The sequence below is a fragment of the Chinchilla lanigera genome, unplaced genomic scaffold (genome assembly GCF_000276665.1).
Source record: "Chinchilla lanigera isolate Chin_1 unplaced genomic scaffold, ChiLan1.0 scaffold00168, whole genome shotgun sequence".
NCBI lineage: Eukaryota > Metazoa > Chordata > Mammalia > Rodentia > Chinchillidae > Chinchilla > Chinchilla lanigera.
The window spans coordinates 1,427,430-1,453,703 of NW_004955569.1; the positions used below are offsets into that span (position 1 = coordinate 1,427,430).

General features: G+C 38.9%; 1 protein-coding gene and 1 gene segment (V, D, J or C); both read left to right on the plus strand.

Moving 5' to 3' along the window:
- The first annotated feature begins 9,295 nt into the window (after positions 1–9,295).
- LOC106147500 lies at positions 9,296–10,936 on the plus strand. The segment is given in 1 exon segment: positions 9,296–10,936. A coding segment is annotated over 1 exon segment (411 nt).
- A 6,708-nt stretch (positions 10,937–17,644) lies between these two features.
- Positions 17,645–26,274, plus strand: part of LOC102007164 (zinc finger protein 709-like) — a 35,279-nt gene continuing 26,649 nt past the window's right edge. The window contains exon 1 of one of the 2 annotated variants that reach the window (XM_013509373.1): positions 17,645–18,080. Coding sequence is in view for 1 of the 2 variants with exons in the window: in XM_013509372.1 (XP_013364826.1) it covers positions 18,078–18,080 (3 nt within the window). In the remaining variant the exon portion in view is untranslated. The remainder of the gene's footprint in view (positions 18,081–26,274) is intronic. The other variant, XM_013509372.1, reaches the window with a different exon arrangement.

A 26,274-nucleotide genomic window follows, 5' to 3' on the forward strand; every position in this document is an offset into this window, starting at 1 on the left:
CTTTGTTTGTAACTCTGTATTGTCTGTATTGTGCTTGTGATATGTTGTAAAATGTTGTATGTCTGTTAATGTTTCCCTCCTTTTATCTTTAAAATAAAAAAATAAATAAATATTAAAAAAAAAAAAAGAAAAAGCATTTGCCCAGCAAGGAACCTTCAACAATGTGAAGAGATAACACAGAGTAGGGAAATTTTGTGCCAGCTCTTTCTCAGACAGTGGAATATTATCAGAAAAATATAAAAACTCAAAAGAATCAGATTCCCCATGTTTAAAGACCTGATCCAGAAAAGGACATCTGAAAGGCAAATACTTCTCAGGTGAAGTAGAACAAACAAATAAATATAGGAATAAATGTTGAGCATCAGTGGTCATTTGCAAGATGCAAATTAAATCAATGCTAATATTCCATCTCCAGAAAGAATGACTGTTATCAGTAAATCAACAAATAAATGATTGAGGTGCTGGGGGGATGAAGAAATACTTTGAAATTTTTCGTGGCAGTGTAGTCTGGTGCGCCCTCTGTGGAAATCAATATCGAGATTCCTCAAAATCTAAAACAAAGGGTTCCTTTTGACATAGCTATTTCCCTTCTTGGTATCTTCCCAGTAGAATTAAAAGCATCATACAACAATGATACATGTGCACGCATCTTTATAGCAGCACAGTTTGTTATGGCTAAACCTTGGGAACAAATCCAAAGCCCATCAAATGATGGATGGATAAAAAAGATGCTTTTTTTTTTTTTTTTTTTACAGAATGGAATACTACTATGCCTTAGAAAAGGATCTAATTGAGACCTTTCTATGTAAATTAGCACACCTTGAGACCATACTATTAAGTGAAATAAATTGGACATATATGCTCAAATATTGCCTGGTTTCTCTGGTGTGAGAAGAAGTGAAATAAGGAATAAAATGAATGATAGCTGTTGTAAAATTGGAAGAAAATGTTCAAAAGACGAAGGGAACTAGGGAGGGCAGTAGGAAGTAAGAATGAAGGTAAGAAGGAAAAAAGAAAATAGAGGGGAAAATGGAAATAAATATTTTATAAAAGGATGGGAAAAATGTTTGAAGGAAGTGGAAGGAAATGGGAAAAATGAATCAAGATCTACAGCTACAAATTCAATATGATGAATGGCACCTTATGTATCTAAACTGTACCAATAAGATTAATTCAAAAACATTATATATATGTATATATATATAATGAGCATTTTTAAATGTTTTTATACCTATATACAGTGCTCAATATTTTAATGAGGGCAAAAGTATGTTTTCAAGTGTTTATCATGAAGGGAAAGTGTACAGAGTTTACAGATTCTAGTCAAGCAGCAAGCATCACAGTAATCCCCAAACTAGACACTGATACCAGAACGAATCAATCCAATGTTTTGGAGAATATCATTGTCAAAATCCTCAACGAAATTACTACATCGCAAGATTTCACATTATTTAAAACAGCGTGCAACCAGGCAAACTTGGATATAACCAAGCCAAATATAAAGAAACAAACAAACAAATAACATAGAAGAGTTCAACCTAGTTAAATAAAAAACATGATACCGGACATGAAAATAATGAAACAACATGTAATTATCTCAATATATTTAGAAAAAGCATTCTCAAAGAATTAAAAACTGACATTAAAAAATATGAAGAAATTTGTTAAAGGGTAGTATATTCCAAAATAAAGAATGGATAGATGGATACATATAGAGAGACAGGGATATATATATATGATAAATATGCAAATGACATCATTATGAATAGGAACATTTAAACTTCCATTCTTTAAGATCAAGAAAATAGAAGTATTTTCCCTGTCAAAAATTGTATTCAAAAAAATTGTATTCCACTTAATCTTCAAAGTCCTAGGCAGAACAATGAAGAAAAAGAAAGAAAAGACACACAAATTAAACAAATCAAAGCCAGGCATAGTGGCACACTTGTAATTCCAGCACTTGTGAGACTGAGGCAGGAGAATTGCTGTGAGTTTGAGACCAGCCTGAGCTGCATAGTGAGTTCAAATCCAACCTGAGCTATGTGATGAAACCCATACTAAAAAAAAACCACAAACAAACAGACAAAAAAACCTTAAATTTTCCTGGTTTCCAGTTGATATTTTCATTGATACAGAAAATAAGACTCCACAAAACAATCATTTAACTCATGAAGAAGTTCAGGAAAACAAACAGTGCCTATTAACCTTACAAAATCAGTAACACTCAACATGCCCATTGGGAAACACAAAATAAAAATTTATAGAGCAATAGGGTTAAAAAACTGTTAAAATCCCAAAGACAATATAATCATGTTGTAAAATTTTGATCTAAATGAAGCACAAAATATTGATAAAACAATCTGAAGAGGAAACATGATTTGAAAGACATCATATTTCTGAGTGAAAAAATTAATAAATTATGTACATATAGAAAATGTTTCTGTCAGCTACATACTGCTGTGGTGACTCTCTGAGATGAATTAATTTACAAATATGGACATTTTAGTTGGCTCAGCACATTAAAACATTGTATCTATGTTTTTACAGACATTCATTTTGGACCAGTGTGTCTGTTATTTCCTAAAAGGACACACTGCCGATGATCTAAGTTCCTTCCATTGAGCTGCATGCCATAAAATTTCCAGTATCGCCAAATGGTGTAGCATGCTTGAGGACCAAACCTTCATCACAAAATTGAGTAACGTTGAAATAGTGATCTTTCACTAAAATACAAAAACATCCTAAAGGGCTGGGGATTTAGCTCAGCGGCACAGCGCCTACCTGGCAAGCGCGAGGCCCCAAGTCCAATCCCCGGAACCGAAAAAAAAAAAAATCCTACAATTTATATGAAAATTCAGTGCTCACCAAAACCATCAAAAGTCGAGTAACTGTGAATAGAATGGAAAGGCAAGCTACAAACTACTAAAAAAACATTCATTATGTCTATATGTGAGAGATGAATTTCTTCATCTTACACTATGGATAGCTAAATACCAGGAAATAACAATTAAAAAACAAAGATTAAAATGAGTGAGTATTAGGGCTGGGGATTTAGCTCAGAGGTACATCGCCTGCCTGGCAAGCGCAAGGTCATGAGTTCGATTCCTGGTACCGGAAGAAAAACAAAAAAAAAAAATAAAATAAAATGAGTGAGTATTTTAATATATACTTCACCAATGAAAACATGTAAGTGAGAAATAAGAATTTGGAAACAGGCAAAACATTGGTTATCATTTAGAAAATGCAACTTACATCAATAAAAACAAACATGAAAGTAGAAGGGAGAAAATAATAGAAAAGGGGGAAACATGCAGGGAGGAAATGGAAGTAATGGGAATAAAAATGATTATGTTGTACGCATGTGCAAACATGACAAAACAAAAGTCAGTAATCTGTACAAGTATTATGGACTGATAATCATTTTAAATTAAAGTTTCCAGCAATTGTGTTGGACAGTCATTACACATACTTGAACAACCATTAAGTAAGCCCAATATTTTCATGGAATCAATTTATCTGTGTATCTATCTATATATCTACCTAACTATATTTCATTTCTAAAATGCTGCAATATTCACATGTCATAAGTGCATTCTTTTTGCTTTAAGTACATTAACAAGTATATTTTGAATTTGATTTTCATTTTAACTTCTGGTATGGTGAAATGCAAGGCTTTAACCAACATAATCAAACATCACTAGATTACTCTCTATGTACTTTTTATGAAATGATTTGAGAGAAAAGTTTATGACAGCTATTTCTTGATAATCTGTATTGTGATTTTGAATAATTTAGCTTGGTTTAATTCACATAGATTCCAAATTATTCCCAATTATTAAAGCTAGGACAAAATAACAATTTTTTTCAGTTTATCTTGTCTTTGGCAACAAGGGTGTCCCTGTCATTGTTTAAAACTTTAATGTCTTGGGGCTGGGGATTTAGCTCAGTGGCACAGCGCCTGCCTGGCAAGTGCAAGGTCGTGAGTTTGATTCCTGGTACCAGAGAAAAACAAAACAAAACAAACAACAACAAAAAAATTCAATGTCTTGATGCTTTTACAGTTTCAGGATATTATTTGTTTCTCCTCCGTTCTATTCTTCATGACACTTTATATTTCCTTTCTTTGTGTGTTTTTTATTCCTATATTCATACCTTCTTTTCTTGTACCTTGTAACACCATAGATGAAGAATACAAGCAGTGGAGACAATGTGTATCTTTATTTTATTTCTCATCCTAAAAGAGGGAGTTGAAAAGCCAGGTTTAAAGCCTTTAAATGCAAGCATTCTTCATGTGAAGTGAGATTGTCAGCATGGGAGAGAGACTAGTCTAGAAGTTTCTTGGTTGGAATTTATCATTTGAGCTTTACCGTGCTGGAAGTAGTTGGTTTCTCTTGTCAGTCTCAGTTCTGCAGGCCCCCAGTGGAGCTGGAGCCAATCAGCAATGAAAGTGCAGCCTGTCTGAAGTACTGAATCTGCTGGACTAAGAGAGGAGGTCTCGTCCTGTGTCATGGCTCCAAAAGGCACAGCCTGAGTTCATTGCTGAGAGCCCCCACCTGACTAGACCACCCTTTCCTGTAACTTCTACTGGCTGCAACCTGCATTTGAAGGATCCTGGGAGACTCTCAAGCCACACACTGGTTACGTTGTGGCATAGGTGCAGGGATGGGATGGAATTAGGTGAGTCTGGAAGGAAGGAACCAGAACAATCTATGGCAATGAGTAGTCTCTGCTTCGGTCCAGAACCTGAGAGCTTCCTACTCTTCATTCTGCATCATCATCTGTCCCTTTTCTGCTTTGCTCAGACAGGGGCATTTCTGGGTCCCCAGCAATCTGTCCGCACTGTGACACTGCCAGCCAATAGTGCCTTCTTGGGAAACCACAGACACAGCTGTGTCTCCACCAGTCTGAGGACAGCTGGGGCTCTGGGGAAACCCTGGGTTTAATACTCAGTAATAAAAAACAAGTGTCACTAATTCTTTATGTGAGACCTCTTCTCACAATGGTGTTACTGCATGAACAGTCCTTGTGGTCTCATGACATTGAGAAATGAGTTTGTGAGCCTAATGGAGGCTGTTAGGAGAGGCTTTATTGGAAATAATACTAATAAGAGCTCCCTGATTTCCAGGAAGCATCCCTGGAAAAAAGAAAAAGGCCATGTACCCGCTCACACAATCTAGAGCTAATTATAGATAAACAGACCACAGTAATTGGTCAGTTGCTTAGTGACCACATATCAGAAGTGTCTCTGAATTTCGAACAACCATTTTGAATTCAGGACCTCTAACCAGTTTCTTCAGCATGCATGGTTTAACTTGGTCTTTGGGAAAGGTAGGGTAGACATCTACAAGGTGAAGCTTTTAGGTAGTTTCCTGTGTCTAGTGACAGCTCTTTAAGGTGAATGTCCTTAGTGTCATAGATGGGTCGATGGGAGATGGTGACAGCAGGTGATGGCTTTTTTTTTCTTTTTTCTTTTTTTTTTTTTTGGTACCAGGAATCAAACTCAGGACCTTGCACCTGCCAGGCAGTCACTTGTGCCACAGAGCTATATCCCCGGCCCAGACAGCAGGTGATGAAAGAGACATATTTTACTTTTCCTTAGGTGTCCTATCCCAGGTACAGTTGAAGGATTCAGGACCTAGCCCGCTGGTGCCCTTAGAAAACCTGTCCCTCACCTGCAAGGTCTCTGGTGAGTCCATCACCAATGTTTGCCACTGGTGAATCCAGCAGTAACTGGAATGGGATCTGCCAGCCCTCAGGGAAAGGATAGGTGTGAATGGGGTGGATGTGTTGTGGAGGAGGCACTGCTTACAGCCTGACTTTCAAGAGCCATGTCTCTATCACCAGAGAAATATCAAAGAATGAGTTCTCCCTACACCGTATCTCTATGACCACAGAGGACACTGCTGTGTATTACTGTGCAAGACACACAGAGGAGCTTAGTGTGAGACCTGACAGAAACCACCTGCCAGGGTGCTCTTAACCAGCAGGGGCGTGCCACACACATTGGTTTGGTGAACAAACCACAGACTTTGTGAAGAAAACCCTGGGTACTTTTCTCTCCAGGTGATTAGCATCTCCATGAACAGCCCCAGGCAAAGATATTTCTGAATTTCTAAGTCTCTGACCACATCATATTATGTTTTCATAGAATTAGGCATCTATGTTTCTTCCATATTAAAATTACTATCAGTGGCACAGTAACTTTTTAATGAAATCATCATTTATACCTCCACTGACTACACAATCTCCTTAGCTTTTAGGTTTAGAAATATTTAATGTTAAAAAGTAGTTCCCTATTGGTTGCAAGTCTGCCCTAAACCCTCAGATGCATCTGCAGAATGATTTGTATAAATTAAATACCTACAGTTATGAATCTCATCCTGAAGGGCACTTCCCTGCTCTGGTTCATGAAAAACCCTCTACTCTAAATGGGTGGACATCAGGGCTGGGGATTTAGCTCAGCAGCATAGCGCCTGCCTGGCAAGCGCAAGGTTGTGAGTTCGATTCCCAGTACCAGAAAAAAGACAACAACAACAACAAAAGAAAAAAAATGGGTGGACATCGTTCTATATGCTGATCTGAGTGTACACATATAGTTGGAGATGTTTAGTTCTCTACTCTCCTGGATGTTGGGCAATGCCTTGGACAGTGTGGATTCTGTCCACAGTGATAGGGCTTCTCTTGGCACTACCAGCTTCTCCATAGTTAGTAGAAAACCCCAGTGCTGTCACACACTTTACAGTTAAGAGGGATGCACAAGCAACAGTTTACCTGGGTCTGATCTCAATAGTGTTGAGACTCCTACTTCACAATCTCTAGCACAAACTTGGACATAAGGAGTGAGATTCACAAAACCTCTTTCCTGTATTAAAAATATGTTCTAATTTTTCTTCATTCTAGTGTTACCTATGCATCAGGCATACATCAACAACCTGTGCGCATTAAGCTCACACTGCAATGACGAAGGTTGTAGGCTGCCGGTGAAGTAGCCTTGATTCAGCTCAAGTGAGCAGGTTTGCACAGATCTATCAAGCACAAATGCTACTACAATGTTTTGTGTCCAAAATACATAAATTTTGTAGGGAAAATATAGTAATGTCTTTAAATAATTTCTATATCTGTCTGTTATCTATTGATCTAACAATGTATGTTATCTCACTACCTACTTATTTATACCATCTTTTTTCTCAATTATCAGATACTCACTCTATAGCCAGAACTATCTAATGTATGCTGTACCCATTCAAACACATTTTTACTTCTCCAGTAGCTTCTATTTGGATTATCAAGGTGGATCTTATGTAACATCTATCATAATTCAGAATAAAATCCCTAGGATATATGATTTTATCTAAGGTTTACTTTCACTGAAACTTCTTTACTGTATTATATATTTAAGGACAGTAATGTGGTAGGACTTGTTCATGTAGAACTTTGACATTATCTTGAGGACTAGGTACCTATTCCCACTTAGGTGGCCATTATTTCTTAACCTGCAGACTTGACCGATACTTCATGCTTCTGTCTCTCATCTGTGGAAAACATTGGTCTGCAAGAAGACCATGCATTTCCCTGAGGGCCAATTTGCAGAATATAAACACCTCACATTGATTCAGAGAGGGAATTCATGTGAGCTACTCAATTTTATTTGCTTTCTTTATTGGGGAACATGACTAATACGTATACTCCAGACTCTTATCTTCCTGATAGCCATAGCTTTCTCCCTGGTGAGCTATAATTTCTTCAAAGTTTTAAATACTAGCAGCTGATCCAGTGAGAAATAATTAAATGAAAACTATGGAAGAGCCTTATTTTCACCTGAGCCCTTGGAGTAGGCCCCTACGGAAGACACCAAACCAAACTGAAATGATTCATGATCAGTATTATGTAATCACACTTAAACTTCAGGAAAGCAGACCTAAAAATAGACCAATTATTTCTTAAAACAAAGAACTCCAGGTTGTTAGAGGGGGAGTAGTAAGGAACCCCCTCTGCATTAACCTTTAGAAGAAAGTAACTTGGATTTACCCGACATCAGCCAAGCTGGTGATTCTCTGCTTCTTTGTATCTGGCTTACAAAACCCTCTGTTCTACCGTTTCTCATTTTGGTTTCTGTTATGCTCTGTAAAATTTGTCAAAGATTTGTCAATTCATGAATCAAAAATAAAATAAACTAACAGTACAGCTAGCAGTGTTGTTATTATGTCTTTTGACCCAGATGCATGATTTGACCTGAATTAGTGAAGGACATTTTTTGAATTAATGAAGGAAATAGGATAAATTCAGCATTCTTGTTTAGCTTATACTTTAGCACTGTTTTAAGGAAAAGAGCAACGTTTTTTTTCAGCTGCCTGTTTCTTCCACAAACAGCTTAACAGATAAAGGATCCTGGTAAATATATTGATTGGAGAAATATCCATTCTTCCAGTCAGTGCATGTGTGATATGGACATCTTAAATTTACAAGTGCTCACTCATATTAAAGAAAAATACAATTAGATGATATGTTACCACTTTTATAAATTTGAGCAAGTGAACATTAAAGGAACATAAATAAAATCAGTAGTAGCCTGCAGAAATGGTGGAATAAGGGAAGTTTTCTGAAGAGTTTCAGAAGACTAAAGCAGAATTTAATGGAATTGATTCATTCCATATATTGACAATGGTGATGGTTATGCCAAAATTTAACAAATTGTACATTTTGTGTCAAAAGATACCTCATTCATCATTAAAGCTATTATAAATAAAGACAGATAATATTCTATCAAAGGATTACCATGTAGAAAAGCCATTTCCCTTTCCATCATTAGAGGAAGAGGTCTGGAAATATCACAGAGTATGTCCTCTCTGTCTGGGACTTGATCGGATACAACTGACAAGTGTAGACAGGGCTTAGGGCCAAGTACAAGGAATAATATTTTTGTCAGAAAAAATATTAAAAGTATCACATAAATCTTTCATACTTCTAGCTTTGCATGGATGTCTATAAAAATGAAATCATATAAAAATGAACCAGTGCATTATTAATATGCATACATAGATAAACTAAGAAGTGTTAAGAATTTATCACAACAAAATACATAGAAGGCATAACTTTATTAATACTATGAATGTTCCAGTATGTCTCTGAGAACAGTCACATCTCTGTGGGCACAGGTCTCCATGAAGTCCCCACCCCAGAGCTGGCTGTACACCAGGAAGTCATAGGATCAGGGTCTTCCACCACTGATGAAAACCAGCCCTGCCCTGACCCTGCTACTCTGCAGAGGAGTCCAGCTCTAATGCCAGGTGTTTCCTCTTGGGATCAGGATTGAAAACAGAGGGTCGCCATTGAGTTTGGGCTGAGCTGAGTTTTCTTTCTTGCTATTTCAAAGGTAATTCATGGAGCATAAAAGATACTGAGTGTGTTAGCAGACATGAGTAGGATAAACAGTAGACCTGTGTGACAGTTCTCTAAGCAGGATGTCTCTGTGTTTGCAGGTGTCCAGTGTGAGGTGCAGCTGGTGGAGTTCGGGGAGACATGCTGCAGCCTGAAGGGTCCCTGAGACTCCTTGTTGCCTCTGGATTCTCCTTCAGCGATTACGACCTGAACCAGGTCCATCAGGCTCCAGGAAAGCAGCAGGAATCGGTTGGTCTTGTTAGAAAAAGAAACAAAGATAACGGATACACGACAGAATACTCCACATCTGTGAAAGAGAAATTCACCATTTCTAGAGATGATTCCAAAAGCACGGGGTATCTGCACTCACAAATTCGGAGAACCAAGATCGCGGCCTTGTGTTACACTGAAAGAGACAATGAGGAAAAATCTGGAATCCCAGACACAAACCTCCTTGCAGCGGCGCTCGCGGCCAGCAGGGGGCAGTCAGGACACACTGAATTGAGGGTCATCCATAAAGCAGGTGCAAGGTGGCCTGGTGGGAGCCGTTAACAGCTGGTTTCCTGTCATGGTCTGAAGCTTCCTCTCCTTCTAATGTTTTTCCAGAGAACAATTTTAAATGTATGATCCTGTTCCTACCACTGATTTCTCTGAATTGGGAAAGTTTTATGGGGAAACAATATGGGGACACATTCTCACCTGCCTGAAAGTCCATGAGGCCCTTATCGAAGCAGACATGAATGCGGTCAGCAGGATCGGATCCTGAGGAAGCTCAGGGAACCTTGTGAGTCTTCCAATCAGACTCAGCACAGAGATCTCAGGTCCTCAAACTGGACAAATTTGAGAACATAGATTGAATCCAGTAGGCTGATGATGCATGGGTGATGTCCTCTACTCTATGATATAATTTGTATCAGTCTTTTCTCAGAAGAACTCTTCACAACTGTCTTAGCAATGGTGGGGATCCTCTTTGACTGCAAATTCGTGCCATCTATCCCAGGGTTTTAGTGAAAATCTGTTTATCTCCTTCCCCTTGAAAATGGATGCTATGTGTTCTCTGGTTTTAATGCCAGAGCTCATCTCCTTGACCTGGCCCTAAGGCCAAGCAATGACCCCTGGCAGCGACCTGGCCAGTGCTGAAGGAAGTTCTCAGTATCCGTTGTCCAGGTGCCCGCTCTAGGGCAGAAATTTCACAGTGAGATAGCCTCGTGGTGAAAGGTTATTCATCTTGTTGCAGTTGGGAAGCAGAGATGGGATGAGTCGGTGACAGGCTTATACCTTTCCAGGTCACGTTCCAGAGACCAGACCCTCAGGCTGGGCCCACCTCCCAACATAAGGCTTTTGGGGACGTTTTAGATCAAACCTGTAATACACATCTGCACAACACCTTCAAGTGACATCTGGACCCCTGTTTAATTTAATCACAAGCCAGGATGGTCCAGCCTGGTCCTACATGAAACTGGCCATTGTCATGGTTATTTTAAAATTAATCTTGGCCAAGCTGCTTTTATTGGTAAATTGGCTAAACTATTATTATTTGTCTTCTGATAAACACTAATTCTCGGGTGATTTTGTGATCACTGTTTCATGGAAATTTTCAGCTTTTTGAAAATGCAGAGTAGCAGGATGAGTCTGGAAGGCCACAGTGGACATGTGAGTCTGAGTTGAGGAAAGGGTGGAAAGATGAACTCTCTGAGGAGACTGGCTTTAGTTCTTGAGACATTTAGCACAGTTTACCTTTGAAGCTGACTGGTCTTGGGGTTTTTTTGCTTTTTTCAATTAATGACTAAATCTTGTTATTTATAATTGGTCCATGCAAACCTTACATTTCTTTATCATTTTATTCTTTTCAGAATGAATATCAAAGTGAACCGTTCATATGTTAGGTTACAAAATTTATTTTTGTAGAATTACTCATTATATTCCACATATAAAAGTGCACACATATAAAATACATAAAATCAATCATTATGTAATATATACTATTCTATGCAGTATTGATTATATTTTACATCATTATGTATTGATCAAGAAATACATATTCAAAATATATAGGGTCCTCCAAAAAAAATCATACACACTTCAGGAAAAGAAAAATAGTGTGATGTTTTTTCAACAGATGGTGATACATTTGTGTGGGGGACCCTAGAGGATGTTGTATATCACTGATAACCCATTGCACTGCCGTCCCTTAGAGAAGAAATTGAAAATGTGTGTGCAGCAATCTCAATGACCAAGGTCACCCCAATGGCAGTTCACCATACTAACAGATGTCTGGAAGCTAATGGCCACCACTTTGAGGACCTGTTGTAATTGCAGAGGCCAAAGGTAATTTGTATTAATCTCCTACCTAAATAAATTTAGTATTAAAATGTTTATACAAATTTTTCTTTTCTTGAAATGTATAAATATGTATATATTTTTGGAGATATATATATAGCAATCGTTCTAATTTTGCATCTTTTATCCAGATTTGAAAACTTTTTTTTTTTTTTTTAAGTTTTTCTCTGGTGCCAAGAACCGAACTCACAACCTTGCGCTTGCCAGGCAGGCGCTTTTGCTGCTGAGCTAAATCCCCAGCCCCTTGAAAACATTTATTTGATTATTTACTTAACAGTTTGTCCTTTCTCTATCTGTGCTAATAAAACAATTTTGTTCAATTTTTTTCTATTTTAAATTTTAAAAATTTGATTAACATGGAATAACTGCACGTATTTATAGGATGTAGTATAATATTTTAAAACATGGACATAATATGTATTGATTAATTGTGGCTAATTAACCTTTCTTGTCTATCTTTTCTTTTTTGTTTTTGTTTTTGTTTTTTTTTCCCAGTACCAGGAATCGAACTCATGACCTCGCACTTGCCAGGCAGGCGCTGTGCCGCTGAGCTAAATCCCCAGCCCCACTAATTAACCTAATTAAGGTTACGCTCTGCTAGTTAGTCAGAATGTATTTAACAGGAGGCTGTGAGCTGTACTCACCACTCTGTGCTGGAGAAATTCAGAACTTACTCTGTTTCTTTTTAATGCTTTTGGCACCTGTTAGCTAACATCATTCTCCTTACAACACTTTGCAGCTTCTAGCCATTACTCTTCTACTGTCTGATCAACTTGTTTTATCCTCCACCATGAGAGAGAACCTGTAGCACTTTCCTTTATGTATCTGACTTCTTCACCTAACACAGTGTCCTCCTGTTCTATTCATATTGCTGCAAAGGAAAAGGTTTCATTTTTTAAAGGATGTGGTGATTAGAGATCAGTATACGTTAATATACATTATTTTACATTTTATTTCTGCTCTGTTATTGATTTATTCTTTTCTTTTGTAAAATTTCTGCTTGATTTCCGCTTCCTTGTCTTGGTCGTTGATGGGTGAACACAGATGTTGCCTTGGAGTCTTTGCCAGTGTGGAATCCATGTGTTCATTACTACAAGTTTCTTATTCTCACTGCTTCTTTCTGCTGTATCTGAGCAGTTTTCATGTTGCATTTTAATTTTCATGTTGCAGATGATATTCAGTTCCCCTTTCATTAATTTTTTCATCCAAGCATTGTTTGACAGTGAATTGTTTGGTATCTATATATCCTTAATTCATGTCCTATCGCAAATAACACAATATCACAACCTGGAAACTCTCCATCCATGATGTTGGCTTCATCTGAGATAATGCATCAAATTTTTCATGCAGTGGAAACTCTAAAATGGTGAGTCAGTGTAAATTTTCACAGGTACTATTTAGAGTAATAGACAAAGCAGAGAAAATAAGTCCTGAGAACTGTGGTGGTCATTACTACCCCTGAGACGATGTGGAGAAGCCCTTGGAATATCTTTCCAGGAAGAGTTTAGAAAGCAATGGAAGAGCAACCTGGAGCATTTAGCAGAGCCTGGATGATTCCAGTGGAGACTGAGGCAATGGAGAAGAATGTGTCAGTGAGGTGACACTGATGAGGTTTCAGATGGTAAAAAGGATGCAGTTAGGAATTGAAATAAGGACTACAACATACACCATGGGAGAGAACTTGGGTGCATTTAATTTATGCTCTGAGACTTTGTGGGAGGCAGAATTAAGGACATTAAAGACGTTTTCCTTTTGGATAACATTTAAAGCTGTGCAGAATTCAGACAGCAGTGTGGGCACTACAGGCTGCTTATAGCCATATTGGTAGTAAGAACTGGGGACAGAAAATGTCAGAGGAGTAAAACTTGGAAAAGTCCCAGCTTGGCCACCAAAGCAGCACAAGTACAATTGCACCCAAGGAGGGGGCAGGTGGTAAAGAATTGAGTGCCGTTAAAAAGAAGCCATTTTCTTTGCTCCAGAGTAAAAGAAAAGAGAGCACGTTGCCATGTCAGGAGTTGACTAGGCCATGGAAATTGCAGGCTTAATGGTGAAAACATGCAAATTTGTTTCTAAGGCTTGCAGGCTCTTTTAGAATACAGACCTGGGGTACTTGGATTTTCCAGGACAGCCTGAGCCAATAAGGCGCTCAGAGGCCACTTTCGGCACCCTCACAACTGCATCCTAGTACAGTTCGGATCCATGGCAGACCTTGGCCTCATATCATGCTGGTCCTTAAAAGATGCATAATGCAAAGGTGTACAGGTGTAAGACATCCACTGAAATTTCAAAGGAAAGCCCAGGAGGCCAGGCAATGTTGAGCAAGGTTAGTGTTCCTGAAAACTGCGGGTGATGTGTGGAGCTGTCAGGTGAAGCCAGTGTCACAGCTGTGATGGATGGAGTTAGTGATTCCAGGGACATGGGACACTTCCTATGGGAAGCTACAGGAACTGTGAAAATCCAGCTCAAATGAACAGCTGTGTATGCTGCAGCTGGGACTAGGATACTATTTTCTCATCTCTTTGTTAACCTAGTTATTCCAAAAGCATTTTTTTCCTAATGGTTTAATGTCTTCCTTTATTTCAAATGTCATTTCAAAAACTAGAGGCCTAAGAGGTCCTCTGTAATAGGACAAGCTTGAGACATTTCTACCTAAATGGATGCACCTTGAGACCATACTCTTCAGTGAAATAAATAAAGACATACACGTTTAAATACTGCATTGTTTTGTGGTGTGAGAAACCAAAAGTTTAAGTAAGGATCAAAATGTGTAGTAGACATTGGGAAATGGGAAGAAAATGCTCAAATGAGAAGAGGAATAAGGCAGGGATGTGGATAGAAGGAAGGGACAAGAAAAACAGAGAATAGATAGAAAAAAGGGAAACAAAACTTTTATAAATGAGGGGAAGAAGAGTAGAAAGGGGTGGGTAATGATAAATGGAAAAAGCAAGATATATCAAATACAGGTGAAAATTCCATATGTAGAATAAAAAATAAGTATGACTGTGCAGATTGAATATAGTTCTGACTTCCTAATTTACCTCATTATCTATTGGAAGTCTGTAATATTAGGTAGTTTAATGTCAGATGAAAATATGTTTTGAAGTCATATTTTGAAAGTCCTCTCACACCTTACTTTAAATAGTGTGTTATTCCTCTACCTTATTTAACTTGACATGAATTTGACACAAAATCATTCTAGACATGGTGTTCTTTTTTCTTTTTTTGGTACCAGGAATCGAACTCAGGACCTTCACAAAATCATTATAGAGAAACAATGCTTGAAAGCTAGAAGAAAAGGAAAGAAGTATGAAAGGAAGGAGAACTATTTGAGGAAAAAGCATGCACAAAGATTTATGAGATATCCACTCACAGTTTTATTTCTCTTTTTTACAATTTTGGTGGCTATGTGATTTTTAAAATTATTATTATTGGCTTTTGCCTTTTTAAGATAGGTTTTTACTATGCAGTTCACGCTGGACTTGAACTCACTTCGTAACCCAGGCTGGCCTCGGACTTGCAGCAATCCTCCCGCCTCAGCCTCCTGAGTTCTGGGATTATAGGCATGTGCCACCAGGCTATTATTTTAAAAGGAAGAAAAAATAATACAGCAGCCAGGGATTTAGCTCAGCGGCACAGCACCTGCCTGGCAAGCGCGAGGTTATGAGCTCTATTCCTGGTACCGGAAAAACAACAACAACAAAAATACAGACTTTCAAAACAAGATAATTGGAGAGGACCAAAAATTAATACATCATGTATTGTTATCTTCATAGTAGTTACTCAGAGTATAAGATATAGGTATAAAATATTGTCAGTACAATATTAGCCCAACTTTTCTTTTCAGTGACCTAAGAGAAACTAGCTGTGAGACTTCATGTTCCCTCATAGTCTACATTCAGATAATGTTTAATGATGTCCTCTGTCCATGCTCAGCATAGTCACATGCCTTTGCTTACAGATATTTTCTCTGCTATCCACATTGTTTTCACGTTGCCTGGAAAATTCCTTTCTGTCATTGAAACTACTACAAGTAAAGTGCCAACCCATTCACTAAGCTAGTGAGATTCACACTCCCTTATTTTATAATCTCACAATATCTTGTCCTTTTAAAAATTTTCTCATGTGGCCACCACTCTGAGTTCCATGTTCATTGATTTATAAATATTATACATGCTGAGAGAAAAGAATGACTATGAACAAAAGCTCTTCTGGGGGTTGGGGATTTAGCTCAGCGACACAGCGCCTGCCTGGCAAGCACGAGGTCGTGAGTTCGATTCCCAGTACCGGAGCAAAGCTCTTCTGTGGCCTCAGCTTCTTGTGATTCAAGTTGGGAAATTCTCTTGCACTGAGCATGACAGATTGTAATAAAAATAAGACAAGATAAGCCAAGTGTTCGTAGATGTTTAGTTATGTTGAAATGCCATGGCAAGGAGTGAGAGAAGACATCTGGAAGTGATTATATATAAATGAGACCTGAAATATGTATATATATGATGTGGGTAAAATGTTGACCTGGAGAATCAATCTACAGCTAAAACAGCATGTGTATTTCAGGGTACATGCAGATGGAAGTGTTACAATATTACATTGTGTCAACCTATTAAGTATTATTAGAGTGTTTCCCAGAAATCATTGTCATACACAGCTTCACATCATTGTGGATATTCTTCATGGGTTCCTCTGAGTTACCACGTACAAGTGTAACTACTGCTAATAAGGAGACCTACATCAGTTTTCAAAATACTGTGCAACAGGATTCCAGGTGTCTGTTGCCATGGGTTGGTATTAAGCATGTGTTCATGGTTAGATGTCTGTATGTACTGGGTGACTTCTGCTTATATAGTAGTCATCGTGACATGCAAAGAATTGCTGGAGTCAAACTGAAGTATGTGCACAGGAAAGAAATCTGTTTAGAGCATTCATACAGAAAAATTCATTTGTATAGTTTTCTGAAGAAAGAATTGATGTATTTGAAAGTTTATTGATAACAGATACCTAACAGGAATTGAATTTTTATGGTTGTTGTTCTTGTCACAGGGAAAAAATTCCTGACATGCAAAAGAAAAAAATTATTTTGTCTCACAATTTCTGAGACTGCAGTGTTGATTAAATCTCTTTTAATGTAGAGCTATCATGGTAAATAAAAATAAAGGACAAAGATACGAACTTAAAGAGACCCAGGATCCAGAGAAGGGAAACAAGCTAAGAGGAAGGGTCCAGGGACCAAACTAGCTTGCTCGGGTCACAGTATCATGTCTCAGACAGACACACCAAGAAGTGTGCTTTACTAATATCCAGTACATAGCTCAAAACAAACAAGTTATTAACAAGTGTATCTGTCATCTGACTCAATGCAATTTTTTTCCAGGAATATTAGTGTTGAAAGTTGGAAAATTTCAACCTGTGATGAGTCATGACAGGACATGGGGCGCTTACAGTCCTAAAGTCCTTTTGCATCCCAGCCTCATCTCCATGAACTGTTCAGGTGCGTCAAATGTTGGGCTGTTATGACCGTGGATAAACCGTGAAGGTTGACTGAGGGAGTTGGAATGCTTGCTTTTCTTTCATTTTCACTCTTGCACAATATTGCTATCATTGAAATCTAATTTCTTCATTTACACAGTAATTGTATTCCTCTTAGAGACCATACATTCATGTTAATGGATGAAAATTAGTAGACTGAGAGACTGAAAGTCTCGGCAGTGAAATCGAGAAGGAATAAGTTCCCGCCTTATTCCTAACAGCAGGGCCTCCCTCTATTCCATTTAATCCTGGGATGGCCTGGTCTCATACGCTTTCAGTCATCAGCGGATTGATTCTTCCACAGAACACTGACCCTGGAGCCCTTTGAGCACATTTGTGACCCATTTTCAGGAAGAGTACACCGAGTCCATTAAGAAAACTAGGGCAGCTCTGAAAAGCCAGAAGCAAAGCCCTCAAATGCAAGCATTCCTCAGGCGAGGTGAGACTGAAATCTAAGGAAAGCGACTGGTACCGAATTTCCTAGGCTACAAGGTCACAGTTGAGTCCACCTCTACTCTGAGAAGTTTGTCGGTCCCTTCACATTCAGCCCGCGGGGCTGGCAATGACGCAGGAGCCAATCAGCGATGAAGGCGGGGAATGGCTAAATTGCCCAATCAGGTGGGCCCAGAGAAGAGGGCACTTCCTGTAATCCTCGGTTAAGGCAGGAAATGGCTAAACTACCCAATCAGGTGGGCCGAGGGGGAGGGCACTTCTTGTGTCATGGCGCCAGAGTGATCGTTGCTGAGATCTCCTAACGGACGGGAAGGCCGTTTTTGGTAATTTCTACTGGCTGCGAGCTGCGTTCGGAGAGTCTTGGGAGACCTTCATGCCACGCAATGGTAAGGTTGTGGGACGGGAGCTGTGGACGGGATGGAATCTGGTGTATTCGGGATGGAAGTGGTTAGAAACAGCTATGGCAATCTACAGCGACCCTGCTTAACTCCGGATACGAGGTCTTCCTATTCCTTGATACCACGTCATTGTCTGTAACATTTTTCCCTTTGCTCAAGCAGGGACAGTTCTGGGTCCCCAGCACACAAAAACCTTGCTGTGACTCCACTATTCTATTTTATTTTCGTCTGGTGTGGTTTTTTAAGACAAGGTCTCGCGATGAAGTTCAGGCTGGTGTTCAACTGGCAGCAATCCTCCTGCCTCAGCCTCCCAACTGCTGGGCTTACAGACGTGCGCCAGCACACCAGACCAACCCAGCATACCTTCTTGATCCGTTCCCAGGCACAGCTGTATCTCCACAGGTTTACAGAGAGCAGGAGCTTTGGGAAAGCCCTGGGTTTCATACTCTGCAATGAGAAAATCATCACTATTTTGTACATCAGACTTGCAGTTGTGCTTACTGCACGAACAGAGCTCGTGGTCTCATAATATTGAGGAATGAGGTCGAGAACCTAAAAAGGTCATTAGGAGAGCTTTTAATTGAAATAAGAATAGGTCCCTGGTTTTCGGAAGAGTCCTGAGTGAGTTGCCCTGTAGCCTAGCAATCCATAGCTAATTATAGATAAGCAGAGCATAGTAAATACTCAGTTGTTTAGTGGGGACCTATCACAGGTTCCTCTGTGAATTTAAAACAACCCTTTGAACTCGGACTCTAACCAGTTTCTTCATCATGCACTGCTAAAAAGAAACAGATTTTAGAGAAATACTCGTTATTTTGTATTTTAAGTTTCTAGAAACTCAGAAACTTAATAAGGCATGGCTGCAACTCCTTTTTTTTTTTTTTTTTTTTTTCCTTTTTGAGACAGGGTCTCGCTGTGCAGTTAAGGCTGGCCTTGAGCTCACTTTGTAGCCCAGGCTGGTCTCCAACTCCCAACAGTCCTCCTGCTTGAGCCTCCCAAGTGCTGGGATTACAGGTGTGCACCACCACACCCGGCTTGCAACACCTTTTAGTAAGGTGGGTTGGCATTGCTTGGGTAGAAAGTTCACTCTTGTTCCAGTATTCTAGGAAATTCTGTTTTCATTTTAATTCTTATCAAAACGTCTAATTTCCCAATTCTATCTCAAGCCTTTCCCTAGCTTGATGCTTTATTTATATGCTAACAAAACAAATTATTCTTTACATTTAGACTATTTAAGTGAGGATTTCTATAGAGTTTAGAAAGTTGAGAAAGATGGGTTGGTGTTAATGAGTTTCCATGGGAGAGGAAAGTGACACTGCTAAGAACAACTTCCTGAAGGGTCTGTCTGTTAAAACCACACTGAAAAATGCTTTGAAGTGGGGCATCTACAGAGATGTGTACATGTGATATTGGAATGATGGGAAAGGGAAATCATCTCAAAAGTAATTGCTTCGTAATCTGTGGACTGTTTTTAGACATTATTTTAAAAGGTGAAACACCCAATTAGATATTTACATAAAAGAAGTGCTTGGCCAAGCGTGGTGGCCCATGCCTGATCCCAACACTATAGAGGCTAAGGCAGGAGAATCTCTTTCAGTTCTAGGCCAGCCTGCTCTACAAAGTGAGTTCGAGGCAGCCTGAATTACATAGTGAAACCTCCTCTCAAAAGGACAAAAAGAAAAGTACTGAAGGAGGAGTAAATTCCCACAGTTAAGGTCAGCAGGCACTTGAAGGAATAGAATAAAAGGATTTTTTGAACAGGCAAGAGCAAATGAGAGTGTAACAGAAATGAGGAAGTGTGGGATTTGGGAGGGTGGCAAAAAGCAGCAGCCACAACAGTCAATTTCTCCAGAAGTCAGATTTTTTTGATTTGCTAATAAATGAAGGAATCTCTGCTGGCCTGTTCTGAGATTAAATCAAAGTTCACAGGCCTAAAGAAAGGAGGAGAATTTAGTAACAGATAAATATTTCTTCTGTAGCTACTGATGAACTAATCATTTTTGAGGCAAAATTAGAAATTAGGAAGCTGGTCTTATTGTAGGTTTAAAAATAGGACAGACAGCATCACTGATTTAGAGTGGGAAGGGGTTTCTCTTGGACACAAAAGATTTCAAGGTGTCTTTGAACTTTTTATTGTACAGGGAGTGAACTCAGGAATTTTACCCTGAGCTTCATTCTCCCAAGTTTATTTTTCTTTCTTTCTTTCTCTCTTTCTTTCTTCCTCTTTTTTTTTTTTTTTAATTTTTTGAGTCTGGATCTTACTCAGTTGCCCTGGCTTGGGAGAAATTTTTATAGTTTCCACCTCCTTGACTGTTGGGAACGCAGACAGGTGCCACTTTGCTAGTTTAAGATTGGGGTTCCTTAGTCACCATGATTTACCAAGATTTCAGTGTGGGGTAAAATAAAGGCATGGCGTGGTGCACACCTTTAACGCCAGCTACTTGGGAAACTTAGAAAAGAGTCTGAAATTACCAGTGCAAGTCTAGATAGCTGAGCAAGTCCCGTTTTCAATATGGACTGTCTTGGGGGGCTGGGGATATAGCTCAGTGGCACAAACTCTGGCCTGGCAAATACAAGATCCTGAGTTCGATTTCTGGTATGAAAAAAAAAAAGAAATATTTTGGGGTGTACCTCAACTCTAATGTAACTTGCCTAATGTGCATGAAGCCTTAAGTTTAGTGACAAAGAGAAAATGAAAAATTATTTAGTGAAAATCTTGCTTTTAATTTTGGTATTTACTCATTTTTCACACTAGTGATACATGGTACAATACTCCCTCATAGTGGTGGATAGCAGTAAGGAGTCACTGCTCTGACAAAAACAGGACAGCAAGTGTGAACAACCAGTTATTTACACTGTACTCTGTTCAGTAACATACATGAGATCTTTAGATATCTATTGTCAAGACATATGGGTTGAGCAGGTTGAAAGGATTCAAGACTTAGCCATGATGTTTGCTCATGTTCTGTGCCTTTTCAGTACATTTTATCTTCAATTACCTTTGGGTTGATGCAGATATTTTCCCTTTTAAAATAAAGTAGCATCTGTAGAGTCATTCCTTCAACTCTTCATATAGTCCTCTGCTGAACGTGACACTCATCTAGTTGTTTCTTGTTTTGAATGCTTATTATTCATTTATCCTGAGCAACCAAATTAGGAGAACAGTATAATAATTATTTTGAAAAGAGGGAAAATACTCTGGGTTGTATTTTTTTTTTTCTTCACTTCCTTTTCATTTTTTTTTATTATTATAAAGAGCTATCCCACTCTGGTCACATTGTTTGGATCACATCACAAGGAAAAGGGGATAGGGTGGTAATTTTCAATGAAAAAATACAGGGCTGAGCAATTAGAACACAAGACACCAAGCATGTGCAAGGTTGAAGGGAAAACATTTCCATTTCTAGTTTTAATTTATGCTGATTATCGGAACACTTCTAACCGCTTTAACCTTGATCATCATCTGTCTTTCTACACTGGAATTATTCCTCCTACAGGCACTTTAAGTTCCAAGCCTGTATCTATACTTTTGTACCTTACAGTTAGAGAGTATGCAGTTCTTTGTGCAGGACATACTGCACATTAGATACTTTCATCTTCATAACCACCTCATGAGCTCCACTTGTATTTGAATTAGTAGTTCTTGGTGAATCACCTGGTAGAGAAATGTAGTACATTTCTCTCTTCAGATAGCTAAAATGGGACCAATGGCACACTTGTCAGATACAGAACTGGAGTCCTGTAGTGTGCTGTCCACTGTGCTGTGATATTTTAGTTGCTTTGTTTGTCACGTGTTCTTATTGGCAGTCTGTGCCCATTACTCCTGTTGGTCCAGAATACTGAATCATGATGCACTCCCCAAGAGTACACTCCCCATGCAAGAGGCCATGTCTTTATGGGCTGGCTTAGGAAGTTCTGGAAAGAAAAGGAAGTGATGAGAAAACTTGAAGAGCTTAAAAGACAAGAAATTACAATATGAGTAACAGATATTTTCAATATTTCAGGTGGAATTTGTGTAATATTAAACTGTGTCAACTTTCAGAGGCAATTTTATTGATATGGTGCTATTTTGTTTTTTTGTTGTTGTTGTTGTTTTTTTGTTTTTTTTGGTTTTTCTCTGGTACTGGAAACCGAACTCACGACCTTGCACTTGCCAGGCAGGCGCTTTGCCGCTGAGCTAAATCCCCAGCCCCGATATGATGCTATTTTGAACATCTACATAATCTTGCAGATAATCTGTATGAACTCATTTGATCCTATACCTACAAGTGTCTTTGGTACATAATAAAGTCCCCATCAGCTTACATACATACTGTGATCAAACCTCAGGAGCATTTAATATTAGAGCAGTTACACGTTGAAGGGGAGAGGAAATTCCAACATATTAAGTATTCATGAAAGACATGACTAAGTAGGTCAGACTAGTGTGGGAGTCAAGAGATGGTTTTCAGAAGGCAAACAAAACATGTAAATTTCCTAACCACAGCATCTTATAACAAGATTCAACTAGAATATTGAGGGTATCAGCAATGCACAGGAAAAAATGGATAATTCGCACTTGATTATTTGATCTGTATGTTTTGTCATATGCAAGGAAGTTATCTGGCTTTTGTGTTTGCTTTTTTTATTCCAGTATGAGGGTTGAATCCAGGGCTTCTTGCATGTTAAGAAGGCAGTGTACTATTCTGCTACAATCTGCAGTTCTGTTTTCTAATAATAAATAATACCTCACAGTATGTTCTACTTGATGTGTAAACTCAGAAGCAAAGCAATGTCACTTCTTCCTTAAAGATGTGGATTGAGAATCTTTGTCTCATTCAACTGAAAGTTGGTTTGAAATAGGTGAGTAACATGGGCTTAGCAGCTGAACATGGTGGTGCATGCTTGTGATCCCAGCACTTGGGAGGCTGAGGCAGGAGGATCATTGCAAATTCGAGACTAGCCTGGTCTACAAAGTGAGCTCAAGGCCAGCCTGAACTGCAAAGCGAGACCCTGTCCCCCAGAAATCAAACAAACAAACAAAAACCATGGGCTTAGCAATTGGAACTTAAGGGCAGTGACCTTAAGAAGAGGCCCATGTTGGAAAATAAAGTATATCAATGTGTTACTTCCTGTTGCATCTTTGGCTACAGATCATCTTTATTCTGGAGTCTATGTGCCTAGAACAGCTCTAGAAGGGCTGCTGTCTTTAAAAAAAAAAAAAAAAAAACCAAGAAACTGCAGTGTGATGGGAAAAAGAAATATGTGCAGATGGTTTGGAGGTTTGTGCATTCACCCAGACCTCTGCTTTACTAATGTCCTTGTCATCCCTCAAGCCAGTCAGGCTGATCATCAAGAGGACCTGTTACAGGACTCAATGGTAGAACTTATGTTTGTGAAATTAATGAGTGAAAGAGGGAGGCTTTCAAACTGTGAGTTGGGAAAGTTTTTTTATAGAGAGTTTGCTGTGTTTAATACTTAGGTGACCCTGCCTCATCATAAGTAAATAATTGAGGGTGCTGCTGCTTTTCAACAATTACTCTGCACCGGGGCTGGGGATTTAGCTCAGCGGCAAAGCGCCGGCCTTGCAAGCGCAAGGTCGTGAGTTCTGTTCCCGGTACCGGAGAAAAACCAAAAAAAAAAAAAAAAACAATTACTCTGCTCCTCCCAGTGAGGAATGTGATCAATATTTAAAACTCAGGTACTTTGTGATGTTGGATGAAGTAAGTTGCCTGTCTGAGACAGTAGAAATGTTTCCTTTCATCTTGATTCATTTTGAATAATACTGGTAATGTAGTATGTCATTTTCTTTATTTAGATATTTTCTTTTTAGTGTATTTTTGTAATCTTTGCTAAAAATAAGTAGATTAAAAGATAAGGTATGGAAAAGGCTGCACAGGTGCATCATTTGTATTTCTGTCCTCTGACAACTTTAAACCTTTCCTTCTCTATTCCATTTTGCCCTACCCTTGCCTGCAGTCCAGTTCTTTGGGTGTGGGGGTTTTCTCCATGTGATATAGCATCTGGAAGTACAGGAGTATATACATGGACTCATTTTCAGAGACAACACCCAGGAAGGGCCTGTTGAGTTCAGTAAGAAAACAGCAGCAGCTCTGGACATCTAGGAGCAAATTCTGCTTCAGTGATGTTAAACTTCTTTCTGGCTGAAATCCATATCTAGGCAGGAAACCTGTGTTAGGAAGGGTTTTGGTTATAGTCTATCATTTGTGTTACTCTCAAACAGGTAATTCTCGGTTGCCCTTTTTAATTGAAGGGCAGGAAATGGAGCAGCAGTGCATCAGGGAAGAAAGGCTGGTCCTATGTAAACTGTCCAATCAGGCATGCTGTCCAGAATGAGGAATCTTCCTCCCTCAGGACCTAAGTCAGAAACTCCCAGTGTGTTGCTGAATGGCAGCCTAGCTGGTTCACAGTGACTGTTTCTGTGACATTTACTGACCGCAGGTTATATGGGAAGGACCTTGAGAGACCCCTAATCCTAGATATGGTGGTGTTCAGGGACCAGTGACCCGAGATAGGAATAGGGCTATGTTGGAAGCTGTGGTGGTCAGTTGGATGTGGACAAAACCAGTTTGGCAGGACCCAGATATTTACATCAACTGTGAAGCCTTATTCCTGTATGTTAACTGCTCCTTTTTGCCCTTGTTCTTTTCTGGCTCTTGAAGTGAGGCAGAGAAACTGCCAGGCCCTCAGCATCCTGTGCTGTGCAAAGGAGGTGGTTTAAGCATGTCCAAAGCACTGTCTTGAGCAGTGCAGCGCCTGCTGCATCACTTGTCATAATGTGCACTGACAGCTGGACAGTTTTGGTGGATCTGCTGACTCGTGTGATGTTTGTGTTTGAATGGCACTGTGCTGTCTTGTGTACCCTGTCTCTTCTAGCAAGAGACTTTGTGCTGTGGTTTATGTCTGAAATATCCCCTACATACCTGTTTTGTTTGGAACTTGATTCTGTTACATGGTTTTGCTTGTTCATTCCATTGATAAGTTCACTAACTGGGTGTGCTATAAGTCTGTAGGGTGTGGTTGGAAGAAATTCACTGGCAACATGTGGTGGAACATTGAATTCTGTGTGCTGCTCCTACCGTTTCTCTCTATTCTTTGCTGTGGTGAGTTGAGTACATTTTCCACTGTGATGCACCTCAAGCACCCAGTTTTGTCTTACTTTGAAGATTGGAGCCAAAATAACTCTCTTAAGTTGTGTCTGTTATTTTGTGGCTAAGATACCTGACAATGATGAACTGAACAAAAGTTTAAGATACAGAGCCTCCCACGAGCTGTCTTCTCAATCCTGGACTTCATTGTAATGACGATAACTCAATTTTCAGTTATGTGCACACGTTACCAAATTAGAGAGTGTTTATAAAGATGATAGATATCTGAAGAAATGTTTCAGATTCCTGGCTAAATGGTAGAGCACTTCCCAAGCAAGCTTAAACTTCTGTGCTATATTTATAGCAATGCAGTCAATCAATTAATCCCTCAGTCTATCACCATAGAGTTTAGAATGCCAGAAGTGGTGGAAGGGAAGTTATCAATTGAGGAATGTAAAATCAGAGCATTTCTCCATAAGACAACTTCCAGAGGTTTAAGCATTAGGTTTAAGCAACATGTTTAAGCAACAGTGAGAATGTCTTTGAAGTAGAGGACTGACTTGCTCATATGATTTGGGTATGAATGAAGGGACAGGAAGGCACTGTCTCTCACATTGTTCCTATAGTTTTTGAAAACTGTAGACTTGTTTTTATTTAAAATGTAATGAAAATTAAAGCAAGAATATGTGTGAAAGCAGCACAACAGTAGACTAAAGCCCCAAGTGTAAGTTTGCAAACATATTTTTTTTAAACATAAAAGGGTTTTTTGTGTGTGTGTCAGGAGGAGAAAAGAGAAGTAAATAGAGTACAAGAGGGGATGACTGAGGGTAGCAAAATTAGATCCTGAACAAGAAAATGTTTTTCTTTATGTCATAATATTTCTATAGAGACAGTAAAGATGGTTTGTACATGTACTATGGTTAAAAGTATGTTAGAGAACATGAGCCTAATGTAGACTGAAATTTAGAAAAATATTTAATCTTACATTACCTCTAAGTTTACTTACCTAATCATTCTTGAGGCAAAATTGGAGACCCTGGTGTTCTTGTTTTGTGTTCTTGTGTTCTTGTTTTGTTTTAAAATTGGGTGACTGC